The sequence below is a fragment of the Anarrhichthys ocellatus genome, unplaced genomic scaffold (assembly GCF_004355925.1).
Source record: "Anarrhichthys ocellatus isolate YVR2014 unplaced genomic scaffold, GSC_Weel_1.0 scaffold113, whole genome shotgun sequence".
In the NCBI taxonomy this organism is placed as follows: Eukaryota; Metazoa; Chordata; class Actinopteri; order Perciformes; family Anarhichadidae; genus Anarrhichthys; species Anarrhichthys ocellatus.
In genome coordinates, this window is record NW_022280143.1 from 527,518 (window position 1) to 543,203 (window position 15,686).

A 15,686-nucleotide genomic window follows, 5' to 3' on the forward strand; every position below is an offset into this window, starting at 1 on the left:
TTTGCAGTTGAAAAGACTTTAAAAAAAACCATGAGGAGCATTTTCCTTTTGAATCATTTCACTGTAGGACTACCTGCAGTTTTTATGTGTTACACACTCAATGGGAGGCTCCCTTTGAACTGGTATGGTGCAAGGACGTACACACTCTCTCTCGCTCTCTCTCACACAAACACAAACACGCAGTACACCACAAAAGTGGCAAAAACTAATTTCAGCCATTCAGTTTCCGGAGCGCACTTTTTGCTTCTTTGTTTCTTTCTCTCTGGGTGTTTCTCAAGTCAAGAATGCTTCCTTGCACACACTCTCTGTCGTGTTTACACACACACACACACACACACACACACACACACACACACACACACAGACACACACATCCACTTCCAGGGGCCGGGGCCCGGTCACAGGAAGAGTGGATGCTTGATAGAGCCTCTGACGGGACAACACGGAGACAAGCCGAAGATAACTGAGGGGAAGTCCAATTGTGTTGGTTAAACACAGAAAAAAGACAGACTTGTCAATCCCATGAGGCCCTGGTGAGAAATAGAACACAACAGGGGACGTAGTTTTGATTTCGACAGCCCGAGGAGGAATGGAGCACATCTGCCAGTATGTTGTACCTACCCACACACACACACACGGATAGTGCTTACACTGGTGTTAATGCACCATTACACCTGAAGCTAAATCAGAATACAGTATATACACACACTCATACAGAGAGAACCGACTCCAGAGGGGCTCTGTGGTGACCGTTTCCTCTTCCTGTTTCCTGCTGCTTACTGAGACTTGAGATGAGTCAGTCCTCAGGGGAGTCACTGCTAGCTTCTCACACACACACACATAAACATACTAGCACTTAGCCACTCACAGACACGCTCAGACGCAAACCTCTTATTCCCATAATTCGCATTTAAAAGATCCATGTGGCATTTAAAATGTCAGAAATCCCCATCAGAAAAATTGCTATGCCTATTTGTATGATGTGTAAACGCAAGGGGATATGACTGACTAGCCTGTCTCACTCCAGCCGTACTAGTGCCAATATTTCTCCAATTTCAGCTAATTTCCTAGAAACCCTGTTACAGTAAGGAGAGCCTAATGCTAATGTTACCTAATGCTTCTTGTCCTGCCTTAATCTCTTTTCCCAGTCTTACCCCATATGACATACCCCATATGTCATAAAGAGAGGCGCTTTCACACTTTTTTAACAGAGAAAACATTCACGTCAACAAGATGGCCTAAAAACTCTTCCAGTTAAGCCACAATATGAACTCCTACTGGAAGGATGTTCATGTGAGCATGTCTTTTAACCTCATTGTGTTTTTTTGCAAGAAAACATGACAGATAAAATGCCTCACCAATGTATCAGTTCAGCCCAACCTGAAGTGGAACGATGATTGTTTTTATCTTTTTTGTGGCCCATAAAGGTGGTCCAAAAAGTCACGCTAACACCCTTATACTGCTCTGCATGCTGTACGTAAAAATGGGGGCACTAGGGGTGAATGATGGCTTTGTCAGCAGATTTGACTGCCTAAAAAAATAGGGCTCTATTGTTGCTGAACATCACCTTTGCTAACTCTGACCAAGTGGTTATCAGCGTAAAATACAATGTAGAGGCCTTTCAAAGCAACAAACGCCTTAAAAACAACATTTTTTGTCTGCATATGTCACAACTGGACAGGAATTAGCTGTTATAGTCATATTCTTAACCAAACCCACACGCTCTCCACGATGAGCCTACTTTTCTACTGTTGTAGGAGTGTGTATGTATCACGTATGTGATGGTTACCACAGCACTAAAACATCCAGTGCACTCACACAGGGCATATACAGATGTCCGCAATCATCAAAGAAGATTTTTTTTCTGACACCCTGAAACAATCAAAGAGACAATCCGACTCAGCTGAAGCTGGAAAGCAGGGAAGCACTGAACTCTCCGACCGAGCAATCTTCAGCCGGCAAGGGTTGGGTGTGTGTGTGTGTGTGTGTGTGTGTGTGTGTGTGTGTGTGTGTGTGTGTGTTGTTGTTGTTGTTTTTTGCAAGTGTGTGCATGCATTCACGCTCAAGTAAAGCCAGTTGATATGAAAAGTGTGATTCCAGTGGAAGCTGATGTCATGCAGTCAGTCACCGGGAGTCCATGGATTATACATAGAGCTTTCAGCACAACAGCTTTAGAGCAAGTTACATCGAATTGCTCTGGACACAACAATAACTCCGAATGCATTGAGTGCAAGTAAGTGAAGCATGGGAGCTTTTTCAGACACAAACATTGGAGGTCGAGGTAGATGCACTGTGATTTTAGAGCACATCACTCTACAGTAACCACACATTAGAGACTTCTCTACAGTGCTGACCGAACTCAAGTGATAATATAGTTTGTGTTGAATCACAGTGGAAGTATGCAGGTTTGATTCTGACCTTTGACACCTTATAAAGCTTAGTTTTTTCTCATATAAAAAAAATAAAAATGCAAGTCAATGTAGACTCTCAAAAAACCCAGAGGAATGAATGTTACAGTCTGCTCCACAAACATCCTGTGACTTCCTCGCTCAAGCTACACGCTTGCAGACGATACCTCTGTATTATTGATCAGAAACAATTACTTCAGCTCCCAGAAATAATCCAGACTGCCAAATTCGTCATGGCAGACAAAGTGTAGCTGAGACTGATGTGCCAGTGAGCCAGCATGCACAATACAATTGGAATGCAGCCACTATTAATGTTAGCGCTTACGCCTGCATTTGACCAAATGTCCGTCAGAGACAGGTCTGTTGTGCAGACATCTGCCAATAAAAACAAACAGATTGTTTTTGCATTTGTTCATCCAAGTAAACAAACTCGCTGTGCACAGCTGCAGAAGTTTCTACCAGTGTGAGGATTTTTGAAGGCCACATTTCTGTGCCCAAAACACCACAAACTTACATAAATTCAGTGTTTCCTGTGTATCTTCTTTCGTGCTTTCTCGGAATAGAAAGGCAATTGAAACAGCATTTGGACCATGATAGGAAAGTAAGGCTTTGCACTACAAGCCAGACTAATAGATCTACAGTAAGTGGGTTCACAGCTCCTTTTGAAAATGTAATTGCAGGTTTAACCTACTGACACCTATGAGGCTGTAACGTTAAATCTCCTATACCACACTAGAAAGACATCTCTGGTAATCCACTCGAGGATAACACTGGTCTGGGAGGAACCTCTAAACGCCAATATGTGATTTTTCTGGATAAAAGACCAACATCATCCTAATGTTGACCATCCACTACACTTTTAGTCCTAAAGGCAGCTATCGCAATCATGTCTCCAAAGCGATTGTGATTGCACTGTTACTGCAGCTTGCAGTACAAAAGACACACCCCAAGTATCCATTAGCTTGTAGCAGACATATGATATCTGACCACACAGATCTGCTGGGGAGAGCACGGCTGAAGGACAAAGGACAGACAAAGATGATGGGAGGGCTGCTCGGGAGATGCATCAGCCATATGTGGGTTTCCGTGGTTAAATTTATCACAGTCAACTGAGGAGGAAGACGCTAATCAATAAAAACCCTCTCTGTCTGTCTCCCTCTTCCTTTCCATCTTTGCTTTCCCCTCCCCCGGGGCTTCCATTTCCCCTCCCCACCCCCCCACCAAAATAATCAGCGTCTTCATCCACCTAAAACTGCCAGTGGTGGTATATGGTAATAGAGAAGAGCCCACTGGGGCTGAGTTGACACTGTCTTTGTATGCAGAGGTCAATAGAGAATAGCTTTTAAAACATGTTTGCTCCTAGTGATGTGCTGAACTTCTCTCAATAACAGCAGTCCCCTCAAAAGTCTCAACAAATATATTAACACATTGATTTTTATTTTTTTCCAATAAGGAGTTTAACTTACAGAACTCTGTGTAGAGGCAGGTTTTACTGTAACAAACCTATACTTCAAAACAAGTCCAGTCTGGGAGGAACATTTCAGCCTTCATCTGCGTCTGATTAATGCAACCGCCACACAGTATCTACAGTAAACGTGGGGTGAGTTCACTGCAGATGGACGACTAGAAAGCAGCTGCAAAAACAAGAGCGTGCCGCAATCAATCTCTTATTGCCAGATTATCTACATAATGTGTAGCTAAACACGTGCAGGTGTGGCATCTCCTGGCCCATTTAAAGGAAGTTGCGGTGCAGCAAAATTTGCATAGTCTACACAGAATGGAACGCAGCAGATGATCTGAGGTTACTCCACCATGTAGGAGTCAGCCCACATGAAGCCCACAGTGCTCATCAATCATCCAGATGTGCACAGCCCGTCTTTAAGATTTTAAGTAGGGTCTTTAATTATATTTTTTATAGACATTTCAGTATCTGATATTACATTTAAAACTGAAATATGACCAAAAAAGTATGCGATTTCACAGGACAATATGAAATTCTTCAAATTAATAGTTTGGCAAGAAATACGCTTATTTGCTTTCTTACTGAGAGTTAGGCTGAGAACACGAGAACATGAGCATGCATCAATTTTGAGACTTGAAAAGAACTCTGCTGTAATGAATGAGGGCCCCTATTGCTGTTTTACATGCATATGTCACTTGAGCATGAAATAAAACATTATCCATAATTATCTGAGATTACTCTATTGTATTAACTACATTGTGTGTTTACTGGTTATCATACTCTTACATACTGTTTGGAATCTCATTCACCAAGCTGGACATTCTTCTCTCAGTGTGTCACTTTAAGAAGACGTTCAGTGGTCAGCGAGCACTACTCCCAAATCAGCAAATGACAAGCACAGCTGCAAAGATTTCTGTGTACCGCTATAGCTGAAGTATACTGCATTATTTAGCAGGTCAGTCCATGACACTTAACTTTTCCAAGTACTAAGCGACTGTCCGTCATGTGACTGGAAAGCTCCTGTCAGCACTTTGATTCTATTTTTGAAAGGAGCTGATACGAGATGACTGGAATTAGCAATAAAATAGAAGTGAGACAATTAGTCATTCGCTCTCAGGGAAGATGACGACGGCAGCACGTATTTTTCAATCATTTCACAACCAAGGATACATGATGTTTTCACACAGATCAGAGGGGTAACTTAGGTTACGTCTATTTACTGTATGTAGATATTGTGTCTTGTAGAGTAAAACTATGTATGCTTATTGTGAAATCCACTGTTTCATCTCCTTCATCATACAGCCACAAAATGCCTCCTCCTCTATCCTGTAGGATACCGTAGCTCTCAATATCTTCTCTAAATACCACCATCTCTTTCCCGCTCTCTGCCAGGTGTACATCAGTGTATAAGCATGCCCTGTGCAACCAAGTTTCTGTTCTCCCTACAGAGCCCACAACCCTCCGTGTGTCTACAAGACAGATGTGCAAACCAGATGTTCCTGCACTGAGGGGAAAGGGCTACAGACAGACCTGCTGTATTTGTCAGTTTCCCTACCATTGCAGCGTTGTGCGGCCTCAGTTCGAGTCTCAGAACACCAACAAGGTTGGTGTTCTGAGCTGTTTGTCAGATGTATCAGTATTTTCACACATACAAACGCACAGTCTCCTTTTGAGTCCGGTCATGTTTTCTAAGACCCGAATCTCATCAGGGACCCGTCCTTTACTGCTGGATTCCTTCCCAGCTTTGAAGGTGGAAGAGTCGAGAATAATTTCTGGCTGTATGGTTAAGGTTGCCTCATGTGAGTTCAGTTCAAAACATGTCCGGTATAACGGCAGGCAGAACAATACACACCAACTGTAAGATAAACAGGCAACATGGATGTTTTATTCAGTAGCAGTCTTCCTTTTTTTTAAATACATAATTAAAAAAAGCTGGAACTACAGGTGAGTGGCAGCTTCTCCCATCCCCTCCTCTCCTCACTCCATTAGCCTCTGCAGAGCCAGCCAAGCGAGGAATACGCGGCCTGCTTGCTGTCTAATTTCAGAGATGTTAAATTCATGCTAGGCAATGTGGGATTCACTCAAGAGAGTCATCAAAGTGTTGTGCTTGAGCGCACTGAAATCACTGAGGGAAATGAGGAAGGTATCGCAAAAAAGTGAAAATGAGTCTGTGCTTGAAAAGAGTTTATCTCCTCATCTGAAACTGGTCAGGGAGAAAGAGAGCAATTGCACATCGAGCCATTTAGTGTCAAGTTATGATAAGAGATATCTAAAGAAGGATCGAGCATTTATTGTTTGGGGGCGCAGTAATCAATCTTAAAGTTTGAATGTCATATTCTCAACACAGATTTGTTACACAGAACTCGAAGTAAAACAAAGTGCTTAAACAACAGAAGAATATGTAAAATATTAAAGCAATAGATCAACATTTGGGAAAAACTCAATGATACCACTGTCGTAGATCATGTCTATTATTAGAAAGCTGCAGCCAGTTAGCGTAGCTTAGCATACTGGAAACCAGGGGAATCAGCTTGCCTGGCATGCCTCGACAAAATCTACCTCCCAGCACCTCAAAAGTTCACTAATGAACACATTATATAAAAATAATTTGTTAAATCTGTAGAAAAATATGGTCTGGCAGAAAACTCCCATGTCAAACAGTGGCTTCATATGTAGCATTCAGTCATGTAACTCTCAGCAAAGAAAACATTTAAAATGAGTTGATTGGATTTAACTATTGTGAAGTTCCTCAGATTGATCACACATCAGGTTTCTGTGAATAACTATATGTTTTTATATATATCTATATATATATATAGATATATATGGGCTTTTCCAGAAGCAGCTTTAGCTTATAAACAACCGTTTCATAACTGTTTGTTTCTTTAAAATGCTTGAAGGGGCTGAATTTGATAAGAAAAGCACATGAATGCAAAGTCACAAGGATGAGCAAATCTACAAAGTATTTTTTTTTTAGTTCAGGAGTGAGAATGAAGATTTGTATTTGAATATCCTGCAGTAATTCACTGAGCCACTGTTGGTTCTTCTGTAGATTTGTTCTGAAAATATTTCCCTATAAGAGGGGAAAAAATAACTTGCCAGCGGTCCCAATGTGTTTTAATTATAGACGACTTAATGAATAGATGACTTAATTTTCTCAGCTTCTTAATTCAGCTCGGCACGCCAGCAAAGATGAGGGATAAAAATATGTGCTGTCTAAAGCCTTTCTCATTTCCATTATCTGTTCTTAGAAATATTTTATATTTTTCTGCAGTGCATTTTACTTGAGGTGGCTTTTTATTTCATACATTACATCGTTAAGAGGTCATCTGAGGGACTGTATTAACATATCATTAAGTCAAAGCCTTCATTAAAGCTTCGACAAAGAACTTTCATTTTGTATTGATTATGGCGGTCGATGTGCTCGAAAGCGGTAGTGTTTCCCAGCACCAGAGTCCCTTTAGAAAATCTCTCATTTTACTGCTGCAGGGTCTGACAGTCTGCCTCGCTCAGTCCTGGTTCTGCTTCTCCCGTGCCTTCCTTCCCTCCAACGGGCCCAGCAATACGGCATGGGACTCTAGAGATATGGTGTTGGTGTTGCGTGGACCGGCGAGGCAGCTAGGCGAAGCTCTGCTCCTTTTTTTTTCTCCTTTTTTGCACGGAAACTGAAGATGACGAGTACTAAGAATAGTAATATAGAAACAGCCAATCTTGTTGCTGATGGTCTCGTTTACATCAGTATGAAATTGAGGCTTTCATAACCAGTTAAAGGTTCGTCATAGTAACATAGTAGAATATTTTTCAGAGAATATTAACAGATCATTGTTGTGTTTTCAGTTCACAAACACCAAAATGATCAAGAGTCAGCTGTACTGAGAACACACAGATGATGTTTGCCAATTATGTTGATGCTAATAAATTAACACATAAGTTGAATGGTCTGTCATAGGAGGACAAGATCGACGCATACTCAACGAAGGTTTGCCACTCTCAAATTTTGTGGCAATTTCACACGCCTTCATTTCACAAGCTGCGACCTTTTTAATAAACGTTTCTCTGGAAGAGTGTTGCTTCCTGTTGTTTTTGCCATGAAAGGGGAAGTTCAATTGACACATGTTAATTGTATTTTTCCATTCATCAAAAAGCACCTATGAGTCAATTCCCCTTAAGTTGCAATACTATGAATAGAAACCACTATTTATCTTTTTATTAGAAATCGGCTATCACAGTCAGAGTTTCACTTCTAATATGATGGATATGATGATAATATCTATTTGCATTATTGTGGGGCTGATTTAATACATACGGTGTATTGTTTTCATCTCAGCTGATTATACCACACATCACTGATGTTATTACTGGTGTCACTGGAGTATCTTTAGCGTCCCATGATGTTCTAAATGCCCCTTCTTCACAGATTGCATCATCATTAGATGTAGGATGATGACAACTAGTCAGTCAATACGTCTCCCACTGACACACATGCACACATCTAAAACTAGGATACACGACCCTGTCGTCTCATAAACGCCTAACATCATGTGCACCAGCGTCCGGCAGCGTGCTCTCTCTCTCTCGCTCTGATTTCTAGGTAAACCTCCTGTGGACTTCACGAGGGCAGCAGCAGGGCTGTCAAAGAGCCGCAGACAGTTTCACAGCACTACAAGCAGAGTTCTGTCAAAGTAATGAACCCGAGGCCAGACTTGTAACCCCTCATAAAGTCTGCGCGCTGAGGCGTATTCACTCTAATGAGAGGAAGCGATTAAACTGCTAGGTCATGCTGCTGACTTCAGCTTTGGCTTGGAGTTTAGGAGTGTGAGGAAGACTGCAACATGGCTGTGTTGATTAGCACCAGCAATGCCAGTAAGAACATCTACTAATGATACTGAAGGCCATTAAAGTTGCTGTTACAGTGTGAGGGTGAAGTACAAAAAGAGACTATCCAAAATGGATAAAGGCCTCCAAAAAGACAGTTAATTCATGCACCAAGACCTGCATTCTAATTTAAAAACCCAAGTCCAAGATAAAGGAGCTTTCTCCCTTTTATAAATAATTTTGACTACGTTCCATAGCTTCCACACAAGGACATGAGTAGGCGTAAAAACACATTCGGCAAATTCAGTTCAGTCTCTCGGGACAGCTGGCAAACACAGCAAGGGCAGATCCTGGTCGTCGTCACAGAGAACCAAGCATCTGCCTCATTCTGTGTCACAGAGCAAACCCTGCCTTACCTTTCCAAAGTCCCTGACGTCGAAAAGGTCAAAGGCCTCGAACAGCTCGCTTTTCTTCATGCCAAATACGTCGCTGCACACCGCCAGGAACGTCCTGATGTTCTTCAGGCACAGGAACTGTGTTGGGAAGACGGAGAGGGTTCAAGAGAGGGAGAAATAAACACGACATGCACAAATGATATGATGCATTATTATATTTCACTTTCATTTCCATAGAGCTGTATGGTTTTAACGCCACAGAATGGGCTCACATGCTGCTGTTCTTCCTGATACAGTATAGCTTTCACTCTGGAAGTCTAACCAGGGCGTGCAGCTGAGGACCTGCGAGACACACTGGAGGACCACAGCTCTAAAACATAGATGAATTGCTGTTTACAGGCGCCATGAGGGCATCTTGTTTCATTAGTACGATGTATTTCCTGTCGAAGAAGGACAATGGAAGGGTGCGTAATTAGAAAGAGATAATTCATCAGAGCATGGAGACAAAGGCAAAGATAATATTTTCTCCTACTATTAAAGTATGATGTCAGTTTGATGGTGCAGTACAAATGCAATTTAGATTTCTCACCTCTCTGTTTGGAGATGGTCAATTTGTTGTCATTAACTCTACATATATTTGGCATTTCTGTCCTGCAATGTCTTGTTAATTATCAGCTGACATGTCTGGGATAACCTAAGTTTGTCTTCAATTTGTTTGACATAAAACAAAACAAACAAAAACAAACAATATAGCAAATTACTTCCCGGGAAAGACCAAACTGCAAATGTAGAAGCTTTCATAATAAATTGAGGGAATTCTGTTTTCCGCTGGGGTGAATTGTGTATCTAAACTCATCATGGTGTTATGACATGGTCTTTCTCAGCTAGCTTTTATTCACTGTAAGCTTAATTACAGGCACAGCTGAGGGTGCACCTTGACCTGAGAAAATTGAATCAATCAATAAGCAACTCCTCTAATAAACAAGGTCATTTACTGATTGTGTGTGTTCTGCCTCGTCTGCATCCTAAATCTAAATCTTGCTAATGATGCTAATGAGGCTTCATCCAGAAACGATTTATCCAAATTATGCATTAGTTAGCGCTGAATGCTGCCCAACAACACCAATGAAACTGAGAAAACTGGGGGGGGGGGGGCACAGTATTAAGTAAGGCTTTCTGAGGTGGTGCACTCTCTTTATGAAGAGTGGCAGGCGCAGAAGTGAAGGGGAAGGTGTCAACATATCGTAGTTAGCCAACGGGCAGTATCTGTGACTTACACCAGTTAGCCTTCCTGTAGTTTATACAGGATGGAGCAAAAAAAGGGTGCTGGTGAAAGGGATGTTTTCAGAAAGGGGTGTTTTTTTCTTCTTTTTTTTGCCACATCACTGTCCACAACAAATTACCTCACCTGATAATGTGCATTTTTAGTGCATTCATGTTACACTGAAAACTACATTGTTTAGCATTGTTGCAGCTATGTTTTATCAAAAAATGCAGATATTTGCAGTAGTTATAATGATGACCTGTCACAGGCAAATCATAACACCTGTAATGGGGCTAAATGCAAAGGATGCTTGCATGATGGAACATTAACGGAGTATCATCAGCATCGATATTGACATGCGGGGTACAAAGACAACAGAATATCACAGCCAACACAGAGGCGATCATTGCAAGACCAACTGTGTGGTTGTGAGGCGTTGTCTGCACCAGTACAAGGGCCCAGCTTCTGAAATGAACAAAGACTGCTGAAAACACTGGACTCCTGTACATATAAAGGCAGTTTTGAACAGTGCACCTTTGAAAAATATTCTTTGAATCATAGAAAAGGCTAAATTATTAGATTAGGTGAGAGTCGGTTTTATTTGCATGGGAGCCGTTTATGTTTTTGGATATTTATTTTTGTCATTTTGTCCACAACTTCACATATAGTATAGTAACTGCATCGATAGCACTCACTATCTAACCTGATTTCAAATTCTCCAGCGATACGTTTCCATATTACAATGTCTCATCATCACCTCCTTCTCCTTTTTCTATTTCTTGGGTAACGGGTTTACAGGAAGTGGATTTCATAAGGCCTTTCCTGTTTTTCAAAGAGAGCACAACCCTGTGCCATACTGTTAACATGTGGAGTCCATACTCAAAGGCCTGACTGTAACCATGTTTGACAACCGTCACTTAAAAACCTTCAATAATTGAGTCAGTGTCATCTTGAAAATACAAATATCTCCAGAGAAGAAGCTGCCGGACTTCTTCTGTTATTCATGACACACCTTCGCCCCAAAATCAGATTGGTCTGCATGGCACATGTCCGTGCATCAAATATGAAATGCCTTTCCACTCCGATTAAATTAGGCTTTACAGATGGCTTCACAAATAGAGAGAAAAGCCCCCAGCCAGCGAGTTCCAGATAAGACGCAGTGCAAAGCAGCGAGCGAGCAGCGAGTGAATAATATTGAATGTTTACACTTGTACACATCACTTTCTTTTATCAGACAAGCACATCTTGTCTGCCTGGAGTCTCCGGAGAGTCCCAAAGGACCTCGGTATATTATCTGAGGGAAGCAGCTTCACAGAGCGCATATGTAAGACAGTGTCTCTGCTACACTGAGCTCGAGACAGTAGAGGGGGAAATTGTATTAACAAGAGTGTAGCAGTATGATGCAAGCAGTAACTGTTCCGCTGGCAGCTTTTCTTCTGCTTTACTGACTCTCTGGGGCTCAGGATGTGAATGGCCTCGTGTGTGTGTGTGTGTGTGTGTGTGTGTGTGTGTGTGTGTGTGTGTGTGTGTGTGCACATCTGTATCTGCATGCATATAGCCCATGCACATGCCATAAATGTATGTTGTTTAGTCATTTCCTTCATATTCATGGTAATAAACACAAATTTATTTTGAATTTGCTAGTTATATTATAGCTTTTAAAGGATTATTTAGCTGGTTTTTTTTAAAATATGCATGAAGTATATTTGATAGTATAATACCACTCTCAACTCTGTCTACTCAGTACGAAGCTACAGCCAGCAACCAGTTAGCTTAGCACAAAGACTGGACGCAGCTAGCCTGGCTCTCTAAGTAAAGCAATTTGTCTACCAGCTCCTCTAAAGCTCAGTAATTAACACCGTACAACCTATAGTGTTAAAATGGCAATTTATGCTCTTCACTGAGAGCATTGTTCTGTTTCTCTCTATTGCTGTCTGGTTATAGACAGGCTAAACAAAGAAAATATAACATGCTTACTCGTTATATCTCGAGCCAGGCTAGCTGTTTACCCTAGTCTCAGTCTTTATGCTAAGCTAAGCAAACTGGCAGTAGATTCATGTTTAGCGTACAGACAGCTATCAATCTTACCATCTACATCTAACTCTCCTTAACCCTTTTAAGAGAGTTAATAATCGAGCCCAAAATGTCCACATTAGTTAAGACTTTTGGGTCCAAAACTTTAAAGCTTTTTAGAAATAAAATCCAGTCTTTAAAACATCCTAGATTACTACAACTAAAGTCAGAGCGGACAGATTGGCTGGTATAATACACAGAGGTATTAGCATATATGTCGGTAGGTAAGAAACAAGAAATCGCAATACAGAAATTGCAGTACTTAAAAGAGAGTGTCCCCAAAATATAGTTGGTCCATTAGCACAGACATGTCCCCCTTAGTACATAGTATAGTCACAATTCTTAAAAAATGTTATGTGTTTATTAATTAAAATGAATATCCATGAATATATTATTGTCAGATTTGTTTTTACAACTAATTAGAATCATATAACAGTATTGGTTGGGCTCTGATTATAACTCTGGTATTTATAAATGTACCAAGTGAAACTGTATCAAATCCCAGGCAAATATAACCAACACTGTCAGTATATCTATTTCTGCATTTCAATGAAACCTGCAAATAACCTCATTGTGTAGAATAATGAATTAAGTGTAGATTATGTCGCAACACCTCAGCAGGAAACTCCAAACACACACGTCGACTCAGGATAAAAAATGTGCAGCTTACACACGACCAGTGTATGGAGGGTTTAAAATGCCACCAGGCCAGCCATCTGGAATATAAGGGGAAAAATATTCCTGTAAGACAAGCCATCTCGCTGCTGCGTTTCTGAGATGAGCCAGGTCGTGCTCCGTATCCACAATAAGTATCCAATTTCTGCTTATGTATTCCTTGATACAAGTCAAAGCTCCATAGCAACAAGCTGGAGCCTTTTATGGACCCCGTGTGTATTGTGGAGCTTAATGAAATCCTGCTCTTGTTCTCTCCCAGATTTACGCAATGAAAGACAGCCAGAGTCCGGCCATCTTACTGCTTAAACCTTGTTGAGCGTCAATTAATGGCAATCAAATAGATGAATCTCTTGCAGAGGGAATAAAGGCCTGTGTAAAGAATCTAATTTGGTAATTAAAGGCTCTCTCTCGCTGGCTCTCTTTTATATGTTAACTGACAGCAGTGTGGGAAAGTAAAGAGGGATAGTATTCAGAGGAAACCATGTCTAAGCAATGTTGAGGTAAAAAACCTTAAGACATATATGTTTGCCAGTTTAAAACCTCTGCTGGATTACGCCGCTGAGATATTGTGTCCGGAGCGAATGACATGAGGTGCACAAGCCTGGTCTGTAGAGCTCGTCTGTCAAGACTCTGCAAGTTATAACCAGTGGGTGACACATATCACAGTCCGAGCCATCAGGTCACATCCATGTCATGTTGGAGCTTCTGTCAGCTGTGTAACCAGGAAATGGGAGGTGGGACGTATAGGCTGGCGCTGACGAAAGCACCGCTGCTCTGTCTCAGACTCTCAGGTCGGGTCATCACAGCAGACGGCCCGGCCAGACACCATCTTGATGGAGTATTGTAAATTTTACAGTGGTCAGCAGCTTTTCAACTTTTCAGCTTTTCAATCCAGAAAAAAAAACAACAAACTATGGTAACTTGAATTCATAGCTCCTCCTCTCCTGATGAACTGTGAAGTGAGCTGCTGGTTTGGTTGGAATGAAAACCCACATGACTGAAAAACACTGACCAAGCATGCAGATGGTATTTCCACTCACTTTTTCCAGTCACTCTCGTGACTCCGAATATCCCCTGCTAGTTAGTGACAGCCTCTTTATCACCCCTTTATCGTCTCACGTCTCCGGTGAGGGACTATTCTGTTTTGTCAGGAGTTTGGCTTGTGGGTCACCTCCCGCTTTAGGTGAGGAGAGGACCGGCATGAAAGTCATCTGTGTTTCCAGGAGATAGCTCTGTGCGAGGCCCATGCTAATCCTTCCATTCAGTACGCTAAGTAATTGTGGGAAACGAAGCATTGTTCAAAAGAAAATGAGAACATGTGGCTTTTTGAAGACTAAATGTAAAAGCTGCACAAATAAAAATGTTTCTTTTAACAATGGATCACTGGATGATCACATGACTCGCACATAATTATCACCTGACTCTGTTGTTCACCTCAGCTCTACAGAGCGTTTTAGCATCTTTCAGCTCATTTACGGCCCACAGCTGGTGGGTTTGCCAAAAACAGTAAAGCTATAAAAAAAAAAGCCCTGATAAACCAAATACATGCTGCCTCTTTAGCCATTAACAGCCGACAAACGTCAGTGACTAGCCCATGAACATAGATGAGCATTTGGCATTTCTCTGCCAGAAAGCACATAAGCATATTTCCCAAGATGTCAAAACTTTTCCTTTAAATTTCATACAGACTGAACAGACTGATGCCGTGTCCACAAGACTCATTTTGAAAAAGTTCTTGTAGTTTTGCTGCATTTCTTCTTTTAAAGACCCACCATATAAATTTCAAGACAATGATGTGATGTTGCCAAAGCGATTACTGTACACACTAAAACCCATCCATCCATCCATCCATTTTCCTCCGCTTATCCGGGGTCGGGTCGTGGTGGCAGCAGGCCAAGCAGGCTGACCCAGACCTCCCTCTCACCGGCAACATGTTCCAGCTCATTCTGGGGGATCCCGAGGCGTTCGTAGGCCAGCTGGGAGATGTAATCACCTTTTTATAATTTTTGCTTTGGCAAACAACAAAACTGCATCACAGCCATTGTCAGTATCACTGATGGTGTGTTAAAATATAGCCAAACATACAATGCAGGTGTTGTCAGTAACACATTTGACCTAGAGATGACACACACACAGACTCTCAAGCTGAAACAAATACCAGTCGTTTCTAATAATTACTGTTCCGCTGCACTGAGATCACCTCACTTCCTTATGCTCTCAAAGTCGTTGGACGACATTAACATAAATAAAGGTTACCCAAATTGCGAGATCAGCTATGGTGTCATTGAAAGTGAACAATCGCGGAATAAATTAAAGATGACAGAAAACTGGCCTCCTGATATTTCTGCCTCGCAGCACATGCAGGTTCTGGAGAAGCTTTGATTTCTCCGTCCCCATCACAGGACCAGATGATAGACAAAGGCGTATAGTCCTTTCATGTAATCACAATAAAGGCAATAAGGGAAGAGCCAGCTCCCTTCTCCTGTAACTCCCCCACAACACCAATGAGTGTCTCAGAGGCCATTTTCCATTAAGTCCTGGTTTTAACCCCGATGACCCCACTTATACACAACACTTACTCCATCCCCCCCAAC

The 15,686-nt window shown here is 41.6% G+C and overlaps 1 protein-coding gene across 4 annotated transcripts in view; it reads right to left on the reverse strand.

Moving 5' to 3' along the window:
* vav3a (vav 3 guanine nucleotide exchange factor a) overlaps positions 1-15,686 on the reverse strand; it is an 85,449-nt gene that overhangs the window by 62,157 nt on the left and 7,606 nt on the right. For all 4 annotated transcript variants that reach the window (XM_031876716.1, XM_031876714.1, XM_031876715.1 and 1 more), the window contains exon 2: positions 9,102-9,218. In XM_031876716.1, the coding sequence (XP_031732576.1) occupies positions 9,102-9,218 (117 nt within the window). The remainder of the gene's footprint in view (positions 1-9,101; positions 9,219-15,686) is intronic.